Source organism: Taudactylus pleione, unplaced genomic scaffold (genome assembly GCF_031769625.1).
Source record: "Taudactylus pleione unplaced genomic scaffold, aTauple2 ptg000086l, whole genome shotgun sequence".
NCBI lineage: Eukaryota > Metazoa > Chordata > Amphibia > Anura > Myobatrachidae > Taudactylus > Taudactylus pleione.
Window position 1 is genome coordinate 4,948,787 of NW_028284488.1, and position 19,524 is coordinate 4,968,310.

Genomic DNA, 19,524 nt, shown 5'->3' on the forward strand with positions numbered 1-19,524 from the left:
GTATGAATATATAAAGCAAAATTACGAATAAGGCAAAAATTTTAAATGTTAATAATAGAAATATGTAAAAGTGCAAATCTCAAAAAATATCAACATTACAAATGGAAAAACATTAATGCAATATCCATATAGATAGAGCAGGGAAAATATAATAAAAAAATAAAATAAAAACGTGTCCATAAGGAAATCTCGTAACCAGGATCTGCTCAAGATGTATATATAGCGATTTGTCATCATTCAGATGAGGAATTGGAGCAATGTCCAGTTGATCGAATATCTACTTGGTAAGTCCATCATAGAATGAAGTAGTGAGCGAGTCAGGGAAGAACCGGACATCTCTGAGATAGGCAAGGGCATCATCCACTGAAGTAAAGTCCACCGGGGTGGTACAATCGAAGATTCGTAACTTAAACTGGGAAAGAAGTTTACCCTTCTATTTCCGGCTAATACGTTGAGAACAAACCGGTGAGTATTCTTTGCATGTTTTTGTCACTTCTGCAGACTAATCTTGGAAAATCAGCAATTTAGATTCTGGGTCACATCTGAGGCGCTCTCTCTGTCTGCCTCAATCATGACCCTGCTCAGGCCCAGACTCCCTTCCCCTACCTAGGCTGCTGCTAAGCAACAGGGCACATTGCTGCAAGGCTGAGGGCTGCTCTCTGAGACATTGAGAGCCAAACAGAGATGGCAATCTCTCACACAGGGCAATAGTTTTTCTGTGACTTGCTTCATTCCAAGCCCGTTTCAGATGCTCTCTTGCGGTTTCAGCATCCTGGCCAGCTCATATACAGCAGTTTGGTGCAAGATTTGTTTTTCTGTCTCTTGCTTCATTAAAATAGTCACTGCTCCCTTTTTTCATGGATGAATGGTTCATACACCTAAACCTTCCTTGCCCAATGCTGTATAGAATAGTGAAAACCCCATCAAAATCCATCCAGTTGTTCAAAAGATTAGCCCAAACAAACAGGCAGGCTTCTAAACTGGGGACATCTATTTTGAGAAACAAAATGTGCCTATCAATATTTTTCTAAGAATGTGGTATTGAAAGAAGAAGAAAAAAAAACAAAAAAAAACAAACCACCACACACACTGTTAAAGAATGTGTACACTTATAATTAATAATTAGTCTAAAAATGGTGATTATATGTAGGAATATTAAATTCTTATTTACTCAGTCACATATAGGAGTACTATATCAAAGCCCAGAAACTGGGTTGTCAGGGTCCTTACCATCTGCAAATCACATCCCACAGGTAAGGAAGGCGGGGGGTTTAGATCTCACACAAAGATCTCAGACACACAGTGACAGACACTGACCCTCAACTATAGCAGAAGGATGGGATTTCAACACTTCTCAATAGGGAAGCTGGCTCTTTTCCTCCCCAATGAAAAAGTATTTCTATCTCAACCCACACTGGGCTTACATGGACCTCGGTAATGGCATGGTTAATGGTTTGAGAAATAATACAGTAGTCTGGACAGTTGCCAACTGTATATGAGAGTCTGTAGTGATTTTTGTTATCTTACAGTAGATTATGTAATTACAATAGGTCTGTGGTGTGATCTAGGCCATATTATATACTGTATATTGCAGTTCTGTGGTGTTTTGTGTGCCAGGGGCAACATACAGGAAAGGAATTCATAGTGGAGTTTTTGTCTATTCGTATATCACAAGGTTATAATATTTTGCCCAGATATATTATATATATATTATGGATGGCTGGCTCTAGTATACATACAGTATATATTGTTGATTGTTAGATGTGTTATATAGTCAAAGATGGTCGATTCAATGTGCTCCTTCACCCCCCCCCCCCATTGAACCATGTGCTTGGGACAATAGTATAGCCTGGGATGCATAGGTTTGGTATGTGTTGTATTCTTGTGGTTTAGCTGTAATATGGTGTTATTTAGGAGATAATAAGATGGAATAATTATATTGTAATAGGCTCATAAGTACTATACACTGTACGATAGTTCAAGCCCAAAGGTATAGCTATGTGTTTGATTCAATAAGGGTTGTGTGTGTAATGTGATACCAGGGATGGATGCGATTGTATAGTTCAAATAAGTTTGTTATCCTGAGAGAGGAATATGGAATGGCATCGGTAGTTTGTTAATGTGGCCGCCACCATATGGGTTTAAATGAAGGAATCCATGCCCTCCCCTCACATTTCTTTGCATACATTTTTTTTATTATACATATACACATATATATATATATATATACACACACACATATATATATATATATATATTATATATATATACACACACACACATACACACATACATACATACACACACACACACACACACACACACACAACCCCATAAGTGTTATTTTAGATTACTGTGTCCCAACAGTCAATCATAAATATAGTCGTGCGGAAAGAACTCTTGTTCCCTGTAACACATACATCATACTCTTGACTGGACACTATTCTATTTTAAACTAGCTGGGATCCCAGCATTGCCCGGGTTGAAGACTGGACCCCGAAGTACACCTGCAGCCTTTATTTGTTTAAATTGTCCTCGCCTGTAACCCTATTCTATTGATCCTGAAGAGGACCCCACTGTTTGCCAACATGCAAACAGTGGCGTAACTGCCATGGGTGTAAGGGGCACGGCTGCTATGGTGCATGTCGGGATTCTGACTGCCGGGATCTCGAGCGCCGGCATCCCATACCCAACCCATATAGATAAGTGATGGGCTCAGAATAGCATACATGTGGCTCTTTGATAGTTTTCACCACCCTACTGTTGGACGCTTTTATAATATCCCATCAATAAATACATACACAGCGCATGTAATTACCATAAAAAGCATCCATATTATTTTGGAGACAGCTGGAAAGGGATTAAACAACAAAAATTATAAAATACAATTTTATTTTAACATTAAAAATTGGTTTAAAGGAGTAGTCATGTATAATATCTGCATCAATAATACCCTTTTTACACCATAGCAAAAACCTGGGTTATTGCTGGGTCTACCCGGGTCGCAGACCAGTGTAAAAAGGGTCCCTGAAAAAGCCCAGGTTAAGTGACCCAGCAATCCAACCCAGGTAGCTACAAGCGATGGACCTGGGTAATGGTGCAGTGTAAACGGCGCAACCCGGGTTATCCGACCTAAGTCATGCCTAAAATTAGCTGATTGGTGGTTGTGGTGCAGTCACCTCCCACTTTTTATGACCTCACAAGTTTAGCAGGGCAGACCCAGCTTTAGTGTGAACGGGGCTGACCTGAGAAAAACCCAGATTTATGGTGCTGTGTAAACGGGGTCTGATCTGGGTTGGAACCATGTCTGAAAACCCAGGTCGGACCTGGGTTTTTGGTGGAAAAGAGGTATAACCGTTCATTCACTTATTAGAGTAACCATGTAAACAGATTTCTGTAGTAATTAAATTAGACAAATAAAAATAAACATTTCACCGCCTTGTCTGGAGGTTCCTGGTCATTTTCCTCCTCTCCCCTGTTGCTTGTGGGCATCTGCTGGTGACGCAGTCTTGGTCTCAGAGTTCTTGTTAAGTCTTTGGGTGTTAAGGGATGTGACCGAATTGGTCACTGTGATGGAGGTTCTGATATTGCAGCAGGGATTGGTCTTGTAAGTACGGAAATTCTTCCCTGCTACAAATTGACCAGAAGATCCAGGCTGTTCACAATTAGTGTAAAATTTGTTGTAGATTCCTGCAAACTTGCAGCCATCTGGGATGGACTCTGCGCTTCATATTCACAGTCACCCAAGGATGCAGATCCATGCGACTTTGGACTGCTAATTTATCGCATGTTCAGAGTGATATTTCAGAAACTTACTCTCATTCCATCTGCGATATTTGTGACCGCCAGACAATATTGAGAGCATTTTAGTGACTGCCAGACGTTAAGGAGAGAGCATTTTATTGACCCTCCCTATTAGATAAAAATGCCAACCACCTAGAAAAAACACTTTTCACACCTCCACTGGCACCGATCCACAGGAGGATCTGTATCTCAGGCATGGCTCCTGTGCGCCTCTGCAGGGAGCGCCGACAGTTGCCTGGGTTCCTCCCCGTGAAGTCACAACCGACTCCGGGAAAATGGAATCAGTGGTGCGGCTGATGCATACAGATTAAGCCTGCCACCACTGGGTCAGTCAACAACCTCTGAGGACTGCCCAGCAAGTAGGTGCACTGTCTCCAGCAGATCAGTTCCGCTCTAGCTGCAGGGGCAAAGTGCAGGGGTTGCGGCAGCTTATTGTTACGGGATGGTGTTTTACCATTAGTTTGTGTGAGCATACTGAACACAATGCTTAGTGGTGGAATCGGCTGCAAGTTAAGGTGAACCTGCTAAAATCTTGCCTAGGGCTCCAAACTGTCAGGGTAGACTCTGACCTAGTGGGTCAAGCTGTGTTTTAGCAGTGGAGCCTACGTATAGACACAGGGCAGGGAAAAGCAGCAGGGATATAGGAAGAACAGCAGGGATGGAGGTCGGTGTACGTAATAGGTGGCGGGAGGGAGCAGACACCATCTTTATCAGGACATTTCCTGGGATGGATGTTGGCATACAATAGGTTCCATATATTTTGCCATTTTCCTTCTGAATTGTTCTAAAGGCTTGTTATCTATTCCATGCTCAATGCGAACCAGATAGTTAAAAATTCAAGCTCAACAGACAACACATTGTAAAAAGCATCTGCCTACACAGTGTTTATGCATGTATTCTGCACGTATTCCATACAGCAATATTTCTGGATTTATATAAGGACAAATCCCTATAAAGTTGGTTATATGATCTAATTTTTCCAGAAGGTCAATTGTTGTAAAACATTCTAGATTATTCACAAGGACCTTAGAACAGTTTTCAGCCTAGTGGCACAAGACAGCCTTTATGCAATTCTACCACATAACACAAACAAATACATTAGATAACCTCTGAGAAAGAGTGCTTTAATAATTATAACAAATCTTACATCTATTTACAGTACATATCTAGGTGACTGGATACTTTTATAAATATACACAATTTATTCTATTCAGTCATTCATCTTAGCAGGATACATAAATACCTTAAAATTCAAATATCAGGATAACATACTAAACACTAGATGTTTGTGCACTTAACTGGAATGAAAGTGTTTGTTTGTTTTTTCAAACCTTGCTCTCATGCTAAACATACCTGGAGAAATTAAGATTTAAAATCAGTCAATTTTTCAGATACATTTAACGTGACAGTTTTTAAATAAACGGAGTATATCTTATGTTAAGTTCATCTTTTCATAAAAAGACTGCCTCTAAGTGTTCTTCACTGGCACATTGCAACCCATACTGCTTTGCTGTAAAGAAAGCCGCTTAGATGCATTTAGCAGGTCCTTGTTAATCCTGTGCACCCCCACAAATAACAAAAGGTGTAGTGTAGGGAGCAAACTAGTGACTATTTCTATGTGCAGAACTTCTATAAATCCCAATGGTTGTCTTCCAAGACACACATTTTCAGCAAAGGTCAGCCAGAGTGTTGGTCCAACAAATGTATCAATTATACATGAATCTCATCTGGGACCTATAATATAGCATAACCCACAAGGGCTCAGACAGATCTGACAATGAAAGGTAGAGTAGTCCTCTCTTCAATGATTGGCACATACTAATCATTCTACTGCTGCATATAGAGGGTTATGACGTCTTGAGCAAGATTAGAAATAGAATAGTAAAAATTGCAGCATTGGATCTAAATCAATTATCACATGAAATCTGTTTAGAGACCTTCATTAGAGAGATTACTGAAGCATTAAAGTAATCTTCCAAACCGGATATTGTCATATATTGTCAGTCATTTTCATTTATAAAGAATATTTACATGGTTAATGCCAAACTAACAAGAACTGGTCATGTGCAGGAAATCAATTGCAACCGGTTCACTGGCAGTTCCAGTCTGCTAAGATTGTAAGCGCCTTTTCTCAACTGGGAGCTGAGAAGTCTGTTTCAGGAGATCCACATCAGCAGCCAACAGGAGATGGCGCAAAGAAATACATGGCAAGTAGTATGAGGTAAACCATGACCAGAACAGTTCCTGCAAAGAGAAAGTCAATGTGTTTACAGAAGTTAAAATGGGGTTTTATACAGCAACCTGGAGTTTGCTGCATAGTAATGATTTCCAATATATTGTGTATGCTTGAAAACTCAATTTAAAAACACATTTAAAACACATTAACCGCTTGCCTGGTGTGGTCGCATCTGCCAGACTGGGCACAGCCTGACATGGTCACATCTGATGCGACCAGTCAAACGCCCTGTGGACGGATGCTGGAAGGCATCTAGGCCCCCTCTGCTCCTACCGATCACTTCCAGGCTTGGTGATCTGCCAGCCCAGCAGCACCCCCCCACCCGTCGGCTGCAGAGAGCAGCAGCCACTGTGGACTGGTAATGAAAGAGCTGCTCTGCTCCTGTATACTCCCGGCAGCTGCTCCTGTCTGCAGCTGCCGAGGTTATGTAATGAAATGAGCTGCACTGCCTATCTATATACCCGGCGGCTGCTCTACTCGGCAGCCTCCAGGGAAATCCATTGCTGCCTGTGCCCACTGTGTGTGTATACCCGGGGGCTGCTGAGAGGAGCAGCCACCAGGCAAATACACACTGACCCACACTCTCTTCTCTGCAGCCGCCAGGAAGATCCCCACTGATACTGTATACCAGACGGCGGAATCGATATGCTATGCAGTTTTTCAGGATGCCTCCTGTCAGAATACAGACAGCAGCATGCCAATGGTTGGGGTTGGGTAAGTATACCTTCCCTCCTCCAACCCCCCCCCCCCCTCCCCTCCTCCCCTAACCCTCTCTTCTGGTAGCCTAATCCTAATCCTCCCCATTAGTTCCTGAACCTAACCCCCTCCTTCGTGCCTAAACCGAACCCTTCCCACCCCCCCCACAGCAGTGGTACCTAACCCTCCAACCCTCCCCCCTAGGGGGTGCCTATCCCTAAACCCCCCCCCCCAAAAAAAAAAAACCCTATTGCTAGCTCCGCTAACTGCCCTAACCCCCACGGTTAAGAGGACGGGCACCCCGGACTTGCCTCGTTCGGGCATCCGTCAGTCTGCTTTCCGGTGTCGGGATTAAGATTGGCATCTGCATTTTGACGCCTATCTTAACTCCCTTGTCGGGAGATCAGCGTCAACATTTAGACCAGCAACAGTGACTGACTACATCCCCCCGACGGCTGCAGAGAGGAACAGCTGCCAGGGAATTGTAAAGTAATGAGCCCTCAGTGTGAAAATATAGCAGTGCCTCTGCTCCCCAAACCCTCACCCCCCGTGCAGCAATTTTCCAATATATCCGATTCTCAATATATCAGGGAAGTTAACGGAAACTGATTTTTTTTTTTAAATTGATATCCGTACCAATGGTTCCATTAATCTTTTTGATTATAGTTAAATAGTTCAAGTTCATGCACAATTTACCATAAAAATGGCTATGGTATTTTGTGTTTAAGGTAGACTTACCTTAACTCTTTTTCTTCAAGGTCCATAGGGTCCACAGGGATAATGTGGTTGGAGAGATCCATGCACAAAGCAGTTAAAACTTTCAGCTCCCAGGATGCCTCGGGTCCTCCTCCATATATACCCCACCCCTAGCCAAAGGCCTTCAGTTTTGTTAACAAGCCCAAGGCAGGAGAAGGAAGAGCAAATCGTACACCAGAAGCACTCTTACAAAACATGAGGAAATTTGTGACAGAAAGAAAAAATTACCCATTGCAGCCAGGTACGTTAGGGTGGGTGCCCTGTGGACCCTATGGACCTTGAATAAAAGGAGTTATCAAGGTAAGTCTACCATAACTAATTTTCTTCTTCAGGGTCCATAGGGATCCACAGGGATACCCTGCAGATGTCCTAAAGCAGTTCCCCTAGGGTGGGGGACGCTCCTGAGCAGAAAGGAGAACTAGTCGCCCAAAGGAAGCACCTAGAAAGGCAAAAAGTATCAAAGACGTAGAACCTAAGAAAAAAGTGTGGACAGAAGACCACGTGGCTGCCTTACAACTGTTCAGCAGAGGCACCACGACTAAATGCCCACGATGACCCTACAGACTGAGCAGAATGTGCTGTGACCATGCTTGGGACAGGGAGATCAGCATGTCTGTACACCTGTCACTGTGCAGCCGAACCCGATGCTCACTTACCGGGTCTGGTGGCACTGGGGTCCAGGCTGGAAAAGGACAGAGTGCGGGAGATCCCCGACGCCCACCGTCAGCTGCTCTTTCTCCTCCGGCGACTGTGTGCAGGCTGCAGCGGCTCCCATAGGGACGAGTGCGCCGCTCTGTTAAAGGGTCAGGCGCGGAATTAGGGAATAGCTGATTGGGGTGGAGATGAACCCTGACCTATATAAGGAAGTTCCTGGGAGCACTCCAGTGTCAGAGTATTGGCTCCATTACCTTACTCCAGTGTTCCTGTGTATATCTCGTTACTTGCTCCTGACCTTGGCTTGTTTGGGACTATGATTTCGTCTGACCCCTGGTTCTGCATTGAATATCTGGTTTTAACCTTGACTACCCTCCGTGACCTGCATACGTTTGCTCCCTGGTACCATCCTGTCCGTTTGGTTCTGACCCTGCCTGTTGACTACGTTGAAAGTATTTACCGCTCCATCCAGAGTTCACCTATCCTGAGGGCCATGACCTGTATGCCAGACGCAGCCAAGTCCATACCTTCTTGCGAGGGTCCCTGGTGAATACCGCTGGCACATTAGACTCCGCACCTCAGAAATAGGTCTTGCCAATTCCCAAATACGGGCTGCATCCATTATCCACCCGTGAGTTGTGACAACACCTGAGAGATAGTCATGCGTAGCCATCTCACCAGAGTCTGCTTGTTAGCTGGCCATCCTAGTTTGTGAAAACCATATAATACAAAAAGTGCATCTGATTGTCTAACAGAGTTTGTGCGCTCCATGGAGAGCACGAACTACATCCAGGGAGGCTTCAACTACATAAAGATCTGGAGCCTGAAAAGCCGGAACTACAAATTTCTTCACTCAAATGGAAATGGGACACTACCTTAGGAAGGGAACCCTTCCTTGTACGAAGAACAGCTCTATCCTTGTGAAAAATCAAAAATGGGAAGTGACAAGAGAGCGCTGCCAAATTAGAGAGACTGCGTGCAGAAAAGATAGCGTGCAGAAGAGATAGCGAGGAGAAAAAGTGTCTTTGCTGTCAATCATTTCAAGTCTACTGAGTCCAGAGTTACAAATGGGGGAGCTTGTAGAACCTTAAGAACCAAAAGACAAATCCCACGGTGCTACTGGTGGAACAAAACGGAGGCTGAACTCGCAGAACTCCTTGAAAAAAAAATAAAAAATCTAACATCTGGTAATGAAGGAATCTTCCTCTAAAACCAGAGTGCTAGTGCAGAAACCTGCACTCTCAAAGTGGCTAGGCGGAGACCCTGGTCTAAACCTGCCTGGAGAAAAGCCTATACCCTGGAAATCCTAAACACCTTAGGATCATACTTTCAAAGGGAACACCATTGACCAAAAAAATGCCAAACCCTGTAACAGATGCGGGCAGAGGTAGGCTTTCGTTCCCTAAGCATATTCTGAATTACAGAACTGGAAAAACCTTTTGCTTTTAAAATGGAAGATTCAAGAGCCACGCCATCAAAGCCAAACGAGGTAAGTCCGGATGCCGGCAGGGACCCTGCGTTAGCAGATCCTGCCATAGAGGAAGAGGATACGGACTGTCTATGGATAGATTCTGAATGTCAGTGAACCAATGACGCCTGGGCCAAGCTGGAGCCACCAGTTTTACTGTTCCGCCTTCCCGCTTGAATTTCCTGAGCACTCTTGGGAGGAGGGAAATCAGAGAAAATAGATATGCCAGCTTGAAGTCCCAGCTTACTGCCAGTGCATCCACACAAGCTGCTGATAGGTCTCTGGACCTGGACCTGTACCTGGGGACCTTGTGGTTGCGACGTGATGCCATGAGATCTATTTCTGGTCCATTTGTTTACCAGGAGCTGAAACACTCCCGGATGGAGAGACCACTCTCTGGTGTTTATGTCCTGGCGACTTAGGAAGTCTGCTTCCCAATTGAGTACTATCGGTATGAATATTGCAGAGATAGCCGGAAGATGACGTTCTGCCCAAATCGGAACCTTTGTCACCTCTTTCATGGCTGCATAACTTCTTATGCCTCCCTGATGGTTGAGATAGGTCACTGTAGTCGTGTTGTCGGACTGGATCTGGACAGACCTCCCCTGGAGCAGGTCCTGTGCGCCATAAGTGCTTTGTATACTGCTCGCAGTTCCAGAATGTTTATTGGCAGATAACTTTCTTGATTTGTCCATTTTCCCTGTAAGGTGTGATGACCTGTCATTGCCCCTCATCCGTGAAGACTGGCGTCCATGGTGAGAAGCACCCAATTTGGAATCCAGAATGGGTCGCCCTTTGTTCAGATGGTCCTTTTTCAGCAACCACAGGAGGGAGTGACACACCTCTGGAATGAGAAGGATCCTCTGGGACCATAATAGATGATGCTGTCCGTTTGAGAGAATAAATTTTTGCAGAGGCCTGGAATGGAACTGAGCACACCCCACCGTGGACCTGCATCGCTGATAGAATGGATACCCCTCGCTTACATAGTAGTTTGCTTACTCCCAATTATAGGGCCGCAATCCTGTCCTCTGGTAGAAAGACTCTTTGTGCCCGAGAGTCCAGAAGTGTTCCCAGATGTACCATCTGCGTGCTTTTGTAGGCATGCTGTGGTCAGCTGAAGATTGTGTTGTAAAACAACTGGCGTTTGTGCCAATATCTGAAGGTCGCCCAGATATGGTAGTATTCTGACTCGCTGCCGCCTGAGATAAGCTGTCATGACTGCCATCATCTTAGTCAATACCCGAGGGGCTGTTGATAGGCCAAAGGGCAGCACCTGGAATTTGTACGGTTTGCTGTCCTACAGCAACATTACCAATTGTTGATGGGATGGCATAATGGGAACATGCAGATATGCATCCTGCATGTCCAGGGAAACCATAAAATTCACAGGTTCCATTGCCAAAATAATTGACGGGAGAGTTTCCATAAGTAACTTGGGTACCCGGATAAATTTTTTTTAGGGTTTTTAGATTTAGAATAGATCTGGACGAGTAGCAGCTCCAGATGATGAAAATATTGCCTTAAGACATGTTTACATTTTCCTAATCTGTAGAATCCTTAAGAGAAGATGCTGACTGAATAGGCAACGTAGCATTTCTGACTAGGCATGTCACATGAGCATCCACAGTAGGAGGTACCTCCCACTTAGTACATTCAAAAGCTGGAAAAGGATACAACGATGTTAATCTTTTATGCACATAAAACAGTTTATCTGGGTTACCCCATGCCTCTTGCATAATCTCGGTGCGCTGTTCAGATTTAGGAAACTCAGTTTTGACCATCTTCTGGTGTTTAGATACTGGAGCCTTCTTACTAGGAGCTGGTTAATCATCTTGAATATCTAGGATTGATTTAACCGCCCTCACTAAAGGAGGAACATCCACTGAGGACAGATGGTCCTCCTCTCCCGAACTAGACCCTGGAGAAGAACCATGCACATCATCCGATTCGTCTGATGATGCATCCGAATCCGTTTGATGAACAGACTGATAAAAAGATAAACTTGCGTTTAGGCACCTTAGTAACTACCGGTCTGTTTGCAACCGCTGATTGCAATTAGCACAGTGGCCCCCTTCTCCTGACTTGCCTTTACTTATTGACATATCAATTTCAAAAGGTAACAATGCAATGTAACAATCTTCACAAATAACAATTAAATGTGAAGTATAAGAAAACCCCCGTATACCTGCAACAGAGGGATGAGGAGAAAAACTGTGATAGCTATAACTGAGTCAGAAATAAAAGGCAGTATAAACAAAACAGCTAGTAAACAGTCACATACATCGCATACGCAATTTAGTTGCAATGGGCTCTGAATCAACTACTCAAAATACAATGCTTGTTAGGATATAGAGCACTATATACCTGACCCATGGGAGAGGTACACAGGGAGGCTGACCCAAAACCTCCTGAGACCAACAGCTACAGCAGCGCACCGATAGAGGACTGTGAGCGTCTCATATACACAAGGCGGGTAGGAGGAGCTATCCAGACGCACAAAAACCTTTGATGGGACAGTGTCTGGGTCAGAGCTGCTGGGGGAACGCCTACCTCCCTTAAGCTGCGTCAACCGACCGGGTACACTGGCCTCGTGGCAGCAGAAGAGTCTGCTGATGATCCCCAGCATCAGACGATAAGGCCCCGATGGACTAGTGAGGACGCGGACGCTCTAGGTCCTGACTGCAGCGGCTACTGGAGCGTATCCTACGCTGAAAGTGAGGATTCATCTTACCTCACATCTCCATGCGTCCGGTTGCAGTCTGGGTCCCAGCATCACTGCTAGCACGCTCACCCGAGACCCTCCAGAATCACCAGCTCTATTACTGGTGATGCGGCCCGGTGGAGGTAGAAGGAGTCGCAGTAAATATCTTAATTCAGACGCTCAGTACTGCTAACCCGAAAACATAGAAAATAAAACATAAAAACCAAAAGCTTAGGACTGCCTGAGCGGTATACAATCGGGAAGCCGGCCGCCTCAATACCGGCAGCCGGCTTCCCGACTGTCATATCCCGGCGAGGGTGAAATGCCGGGCGTTTATATCTAGACCCCTGTCATTTCCCCGACGCCGGGAGACAGGCGCCCGGCAACCCGATCGAAGGGATGCCGGGCGCCACGAGCGGAAAGCCACACGCGGGGGGGGGGGGGGGGGGGTTAGGGCACCCGGGGGGGACTTAGGGTCAGGCACCACCCCGGGAGGGTTAGGCTAGGGGGAGGGAGAGTTAGGGTTAGGCACCCCCGGGGGAGGGACTTAGGGTTAGGCACCCCCCCCAGGGGATTTAGGTTTAGGCAGCAGGGAAAGTGGGTGGGGGGGGGGGGGTTAGGCACCCCTAAGGAGGGTTAGGGGGTGAGGTTAGTAAATACTTACCTTAGGACGATCGGGATTTCCAGCGCTGTCAGCCTTCCGCTGCCGGGATCTGCTGGTTTATCGGGCTGCCGCTGTTGGGATTCGAACTCCCGGCCATGTGGCCGCCTGAGCATTCCCCTGCTACAAAAGGTGTATCTGAATCCTGCAGCACCAAATGAACAACTGAAGGCCTGTGGCTAGGGGTGGGGTATATATGGAGGAGGACCCGAGGCATCACTGAGCTGAAAGCTTTAAATTGTTACCACATTATCCCCATGGTATCCCTATAGACCCTGAAGAAGAAATAAAGGTGTTAGTTTTATTTTAATAAGGTCGTGTTGGATAAGTGTTGAATAGATGGACTTGACCTATCTCAATGTAAAAAAAAAAAAAAAAAAAAAAGCTAACCAGCACAGACAACTCAAAAAGTGGTTGCCATTTTTACTTTAGTCTTTGTGTGTGAGATTTGCACACACAAAGAGGTACGTGTGGAGAAGAGATGAAGATTAGTTGAGTGAAGAAATATGCCACTAACACACTGACTAAATGCACAGGTCTTTTATTTAAATTATAGATTGAAAGGGCAACTCTAGTGCTGCAAAAGTTCATTTGAGCAACAATTAAATATCCTATACATGGTTATCTTGAAAAATATTAAAGTAAGAGGTAGGCCGTAAAGGTGCATGCACACAACTATTTTTTTAACGATTATCGTTAACGATATCGTTTATCGTTCAAATGTTGAAAAAAATCATTCACTTTGAATTAAAACGATGAACAATTATCGTTCATGCGCGTTCACGTTTGTAGTTCAGTCAGACTGACCAACTCAACGATTTGCAGTAAGGGAATATGCAAAAATTGTTTGTAGTTCAAATAAATCGTTCATTACATTTAGTAAATGAACGATTTTAGTAAACGATTTTAGTTCATTTTTCCCTTGAAAAAATTAACGAAAATAGTTTACTAAAATCGTTCATTTACTAAATCGTTGTGTGTGTATGCAGCTTAAGTCATAAGCCATTTTACCAGATAATGGTTCTATAAAATGACTGCATTTTCAGGAGAGCAGCCTCATCCTCCCACTCCCACATGATGATGGGTAGGTAGTAGGAGAAAAGTTTATCATAAATGAGCTATTACACTGGACTTCTTCTGACCCATTAGCAGTGCACTAGGGCAAAGGGTAACAATGACACGCTCACATACTTAATTGGAAGTTGTACAGATAGAGGGGTTAATTCAATTACCCACGAGTCCCCTCGCGGCATGAGTAAGTGTGACTACATGCAGCACTTATTGTACATTCGGGCAATAGAGCTGCGTACAAAAATCAACGACTCTGGGACAATATCTGGATGCCAGTTGCGCTTTTCCACGTCTGACAAACTGCAAATTGCCCCCTGGCTAATTGAATTGCCCCCTACATTTGGAGTATGGGAGCTGGTGGCTATACTGCAATGCCATGTTATCCATCCTGGTGACAGTTGTGGGCCCTGTGAGAGGATATTTGTTACAGCAACAAGTAATATATTTTGCTGCAACAACTGATAAGGACGGATGCAGAATGACAGTGTGAGGTGTCATAGGCTTTCTATAATACACCGAAATATGGAAGCATAAAGTTGTACTTAGAAGCTAGGCTTCCTCCTGTAGACTCTGCTTGTAGAAAAAAAATTAACTACTAGCAACAAACATGGGGGCCCATTTATTAAGGATCGCATTTTGCAATGCGATCAGAGCATGCAGTATCGTCCATGATCGCATTGCAAAATGCGATCATACCGGCCGAATGTATGACCCGGCACATGCAGGGAGACGGGCTCCGAAAAGAGCCCGTCCCTGCGATGTGGCCGGAGCGCATTCCGGGCTGCTGCGCATGCGCAGTCCCGCAGACTGCACATGAGTGGCGCCCATTGCCGGCGAAGGGATCTGGAAGATCCCTCCGCCGGCTGAAATGCGGGTAAGTACCCATAGGACAACGCTATCTTCAGATGGCGTTAGCTGCTGGGGTCAATATCGGGAATGTTTCGTATTCCCGATATTGATACATTTGACAGCAATCGCATCCCCTTTAGAAACCTATGGGGGAGGCGGCTGCCGGCGGCAATGGAGGGATCGCAGCAGGTATCGGAGATACTTGCTGCGGTCCCTCTTTCATACATCCGGGGGAAACTAAGTATTTGAGGTAAACCCCCGAAAACAGGTGTTTTCGGGGAATTTACCTCAAATGCACTTTGATAAATGGGCCCCATGAATAGATGCACTGAGGAATATGGAGTCTGCATGGAAAGTGCATTGCAGCATACTGCTGCATTAGGGCAATGATCCCACACATTTTAAACAACTATCCAAATGTTTGAATTGTTTATTCAGTAACATGACCTGGAAAATTAAATGAAGGACAGTAGAGCCTCACCTTGAAAATAGTCACACTTCCCATCCATGAAGATGTAATTCATCAGGATCACACTAAACATACTGGCCCAGAGGTGCAAGTCACTGAAAATCAAAGTGAAACCTGTTGGCTAGAAGTAGAAAAACTGGTCAGTTTTGTACAAGACTAAGGGAAATATTCATCATACCTAAACTTTCTCTGAAGGTAATTAGATTTAGTATTCGCATTGAGTTCTACCTAATTACCGGAGGAATTAATCATTCCTCCTCCCTATAATTATCTATTCCGAAAAGCTGTCATTTTTGCGATGACAACTTTTCAGGAAATAGATAGTTTTCCCTCACTACACTAACTTACCGCAGCTGGAATCCGTGCTGCACATGCGCTGTTACATCTGTAAAACCAGCGAATGCAAAGCCCCGCCTACAAATGCGGTAAGTTTGTGTCCCCCTCTCTGCTCACCTGCCCCCCCTCCCCCCGTTCAGCACTTACCTGCCCGCGCAGCAGCCTCCGTCTCAGTCTGCTATGCTGTCACATGTTCTCCCAGCAGAGCACAGTACTGTTTAGAAAAAAAAAAAAAAGGTTTTTCTTCTTCTAAACTTTGTGTTCTGCTGGGAGAACACAATGTCAGCATAGCAGACGGAGCCATAGGAGAGACCAGAGAGCCGGGGGACCTGCCTAGTTGGAAGCAGGTAAGTGGCATATGGCAACACCATCAAATTCCAAAAATACATAATTTTCAGAATTTGATGAATACCATAATTTCCATATCCCCATACTAATGTATGGGGAGTGTGTAAATTAACGCAGGGGGACTTACCAAGGAGATATCAGTGATATCTCCTGGGCTAAGTGTGTTTATGAATACTAAAATAACGTTAATTAAGGAAAATGTCCTTAAAAACTTTATTTTAGTGTTGATGAATAGGCCCCTAATTCTCATTATGTAGCACTAGTATCTTTAAAAATATATTTTCTATAGATTGCTGTAAAGGCTACAGTTGAAGTTTTTATATTAATTCTCTGCAATCTATAAGAGGCAGGAATGTGTAAATTGCATGCTCAGATGACTTCGCTACAAAGCAGCATTACACACACACCTTGTTAGATTGTTAACTATGAACAGGGCCTTCTTCTCCAGTCATCTTGACCATTCCCAGCTTGTCTACCGCTGTGTTGTACTGTGCCTCTTGCATGTCCTCTATTACACTTTGGGAGTGATTCAGTAGTGGACAGAATTGCCAAGCCACCCGCAAGCAGCTCTGCAATTCCGTCCTTGCAAAAATGCAATTGCAGGTGTCTGGCACCCCCTGCTGCGTTTGCGATCCCAGCACTGCGCCCTAAGTCGCAGGGTGGGATAACCCTCGCGACCAGACGGCACCGGCCAGCTGAGTAAGCCTCAGCTTATGCAGGCTGGCCGGCTTGCGATGCCAGTAAACTGTGTCCGTGGACACAGATACTGGTCTTACCACTCCCGGAAAACGGGGGCAACACGTCCCCATTTCTGGAAATGCTGGCCTTCCTTGCTCAGTGCCTTAAATGCCTCTGCCTGACAAAAAAGGCAGAGGCTTAGCAGGGGCTGCGTGCGATCACGCAGGACCCGTGCCACATGAGCAGAATGGGTTGTGTGCAGATTCCAGATAATCGGCGACTGCATTCAGCATTGCACTAACATGCAATCCTGATTCAGCCTCTTTGTCCAGTACCTTGCCTGTTATCTGTTACATCTTGCAAATTGTGACGTTTTCGTATTACTGCATCTATGCAATTTGAATAGTTCTGTATTTTGCCTGGACCTCTGTTTTATACACAATATTCCTAGCATTTTTTGGCCCATTACATTTTTTGGTTTATAAGAAATGTCCACAGTATATGTCCCACTTTCCCCTTACACAATAGTCTCCTTGTAAATATCAGGCATTTCATACTCTATAGTTTGAGCCATGTTTCTATGATGACGGTTTACTTCCACATTTTGGAGGGTGAAACACCTACATAATTGTCATTTACGGTAATAGTGGGACTCTCAGTGGAGGCATCCCGCCTTAGTGCTATATCATGTAACCCCATCTTTAGTATTTTGGACAATACATAATGGGTTACTGTAGTAAGTAATGGGTTACTGTAAAAAACCAGGGCTTCAACCTCTCTGGGGTGAACCCTGTATATTGTCACCAGTGCCTCCACCAAGCTTCAGTTACTTTTCACGATGGGTTGGCTTGGGAGAACCCATAAAAACCTATGTTAAGAGTTTATCAAGAATTTAGTATATGCATAAATGTTTTGCTGTAGATATCCCAGAAATGACTGCACACCAAACAGAATAAGTAAAAAAAAAAAAAATACAAGCTTTATGGTTCAGCAAAAAACGGATTTCTTCTTGTCACTAGGAGGTAAATTTTAATAAAGTGAGAAGAAGATAATAGCTAGAAACTGAATGGTTGCTATGGGCAACATCTCCACTTCTAAAAAATCTCACTATAGTAAATTTACACCCTAGGTTTGAACCCTAGTAATAGATGCAACCCAATATTAATTCCCTAATGTCTGGAAGGTTAATTAACTCCTTTTCTATAAAAACGATCCACTTAGGCTATGTACACACTAGGCGACCCGCCCGTGCGATGCTAAATAGTACGAGGGTACAATATATCGGGCAGTCGATACACACTGTACGATCTGGTGAACAACCGCTATATTATATATTTATTTTACATATTCCACTTGCACCATTCCCAGCATTAAGCCCCTTTAGATATAAAAACTTCAGTCTCTAAACAAGATTCATATTATACAGCACACCTACACTTTCCCTTAACTACAGAACTCCGCAGTTGCAGCAACATTAAAATATATTTTGACCCAAATAACTAGTACCAGTACACACACACACTTTACAATGGACAGGGGTCATACAAGCAAATATTCACATATATAAATACAGTGCTAAAGAAGAAAAGAGGTTAACGAGATACACATACTGTAAATTAGTCCAGTAAACTGTTGCAAGTTCTATAACAGATATCGCTGTAGTGATCACTGATGTTTGTTGTGTATACTTTTTAGCTTGTAGATTAGCTATAGATGGCAACCCCCTGGACTCTGCAGTTATATTAGATCTATAATCTAAGCATATATAATAGTACAATTAGTTTGGTTTAGGCCTCCAGGTATTTAATTTCCAGACGTACTTTCAGGGACAAATAAATAAGTTCCTCAGCTATATCCGCGATACACTTATAGAGTTCTAATCTTTGGAAAATCTCCACAGATTATTAAGCAGATGGTGACTCTGTGGAAAGTTCAGCTGGCAGGGTTATGTATGTAAGCAGAGATCTCTTTGCCGGCTAAGACAGCTCACACATTATAACTCTGCCAAAGAGCAGTGTAAAAGTCCCTCTCCCGAGGTAAAATATATAAGAATTGCCAGACCCCTTCGATAGATAGAACTGGTTTATGTCTCTGTCTCACCCCCTCCCCTGATGTAAGGCTCAGGCTGTGATGCTCAGACCCAGCAATAATTGGCTATTTTGTGCACAATCACGGTTGCTTTGCAAAGAAAAAAAAAAAAAAATCAAATTTTAATTATTAGAAATGATATTTGATCTAAAAAGGCAAAAAAAAAAAAAAAAAAAAAAAAAAAAAAAAAAAAAAGAAGGGGGCGGACAGCGGACCAAGTTAAAGGATAAAAACAAATGTAAATAGGAAACAAGGAATCGATCACCATAAGAGAGAATGGAGATCAGTTACTTACATAGAACACAGAGAATAGAACCAGGATAGGGATCTGCAACATGCACACTTGTACCGCAATGCAGCTTCCAATCTCTATACTGAGAAATTAAACCAAACAGAAAAAAAAACACATTAAAAAAAAAAAAGTTGTACATCGAATACTTCTAGTCTAAATTAGCTAAAAAGTGCAACTTGTATCAAATTGAGGTGAGGCATTATAGTCATTTTATTCTCTTGAAGACTAATGTACCCAATTAGGGACATTTTCAGACCATTAGAAACCTGTGCAAAAATAGACCAGAAAACAAACAAAAAAAAAAAAATTGTTAAAAACGGCAATTTGATTATATACAAGTCCCCCAAACAGCACATTGTGTTTCTTGGACACTTGTTTAGAGCTTGTGCTAGTTTTGTTAGTTTATTCTTGTAA

At 43.7% G+C, this 19,524-nt stretch overlaps 1 protein-coding gene across 2 annotated transcripts in view; it reads right to left on the reverse strand.

The window, feature by feature from the left end:
* Positions 1–4,917: 4,917 nt before the first annotated feature.
* The window catches only part of LOC148529127 (uncharacterized), an 85,548-nt gene continuing 70,941 nt past the window's right edge, over positions 4,918–19,524 (reverse strand). For both annotated transcript variants that reach the window (XM_088468882.1, XM_088468883.1), the window contains exons 18-20: positions 19,114–19,192; positions 15,381–15,489; positions 4,918–6,048 (exon numbers count right to left, since the gene is read on the reverse strand). In XM_088468882.1, coding sequence (XP_088325008.1) covers positions 5,975–6,048; positions 15,381–15,489; positions 19,114–19,192 — 262 coding nt within the window. In that variant the 3' untranslated portion in view covers positions 4,918–5,974. The remainder of the gene's footprint in view (positions 6,049–15,380; positions 15,490–19,113; positions 19,193–19,524) is intronic.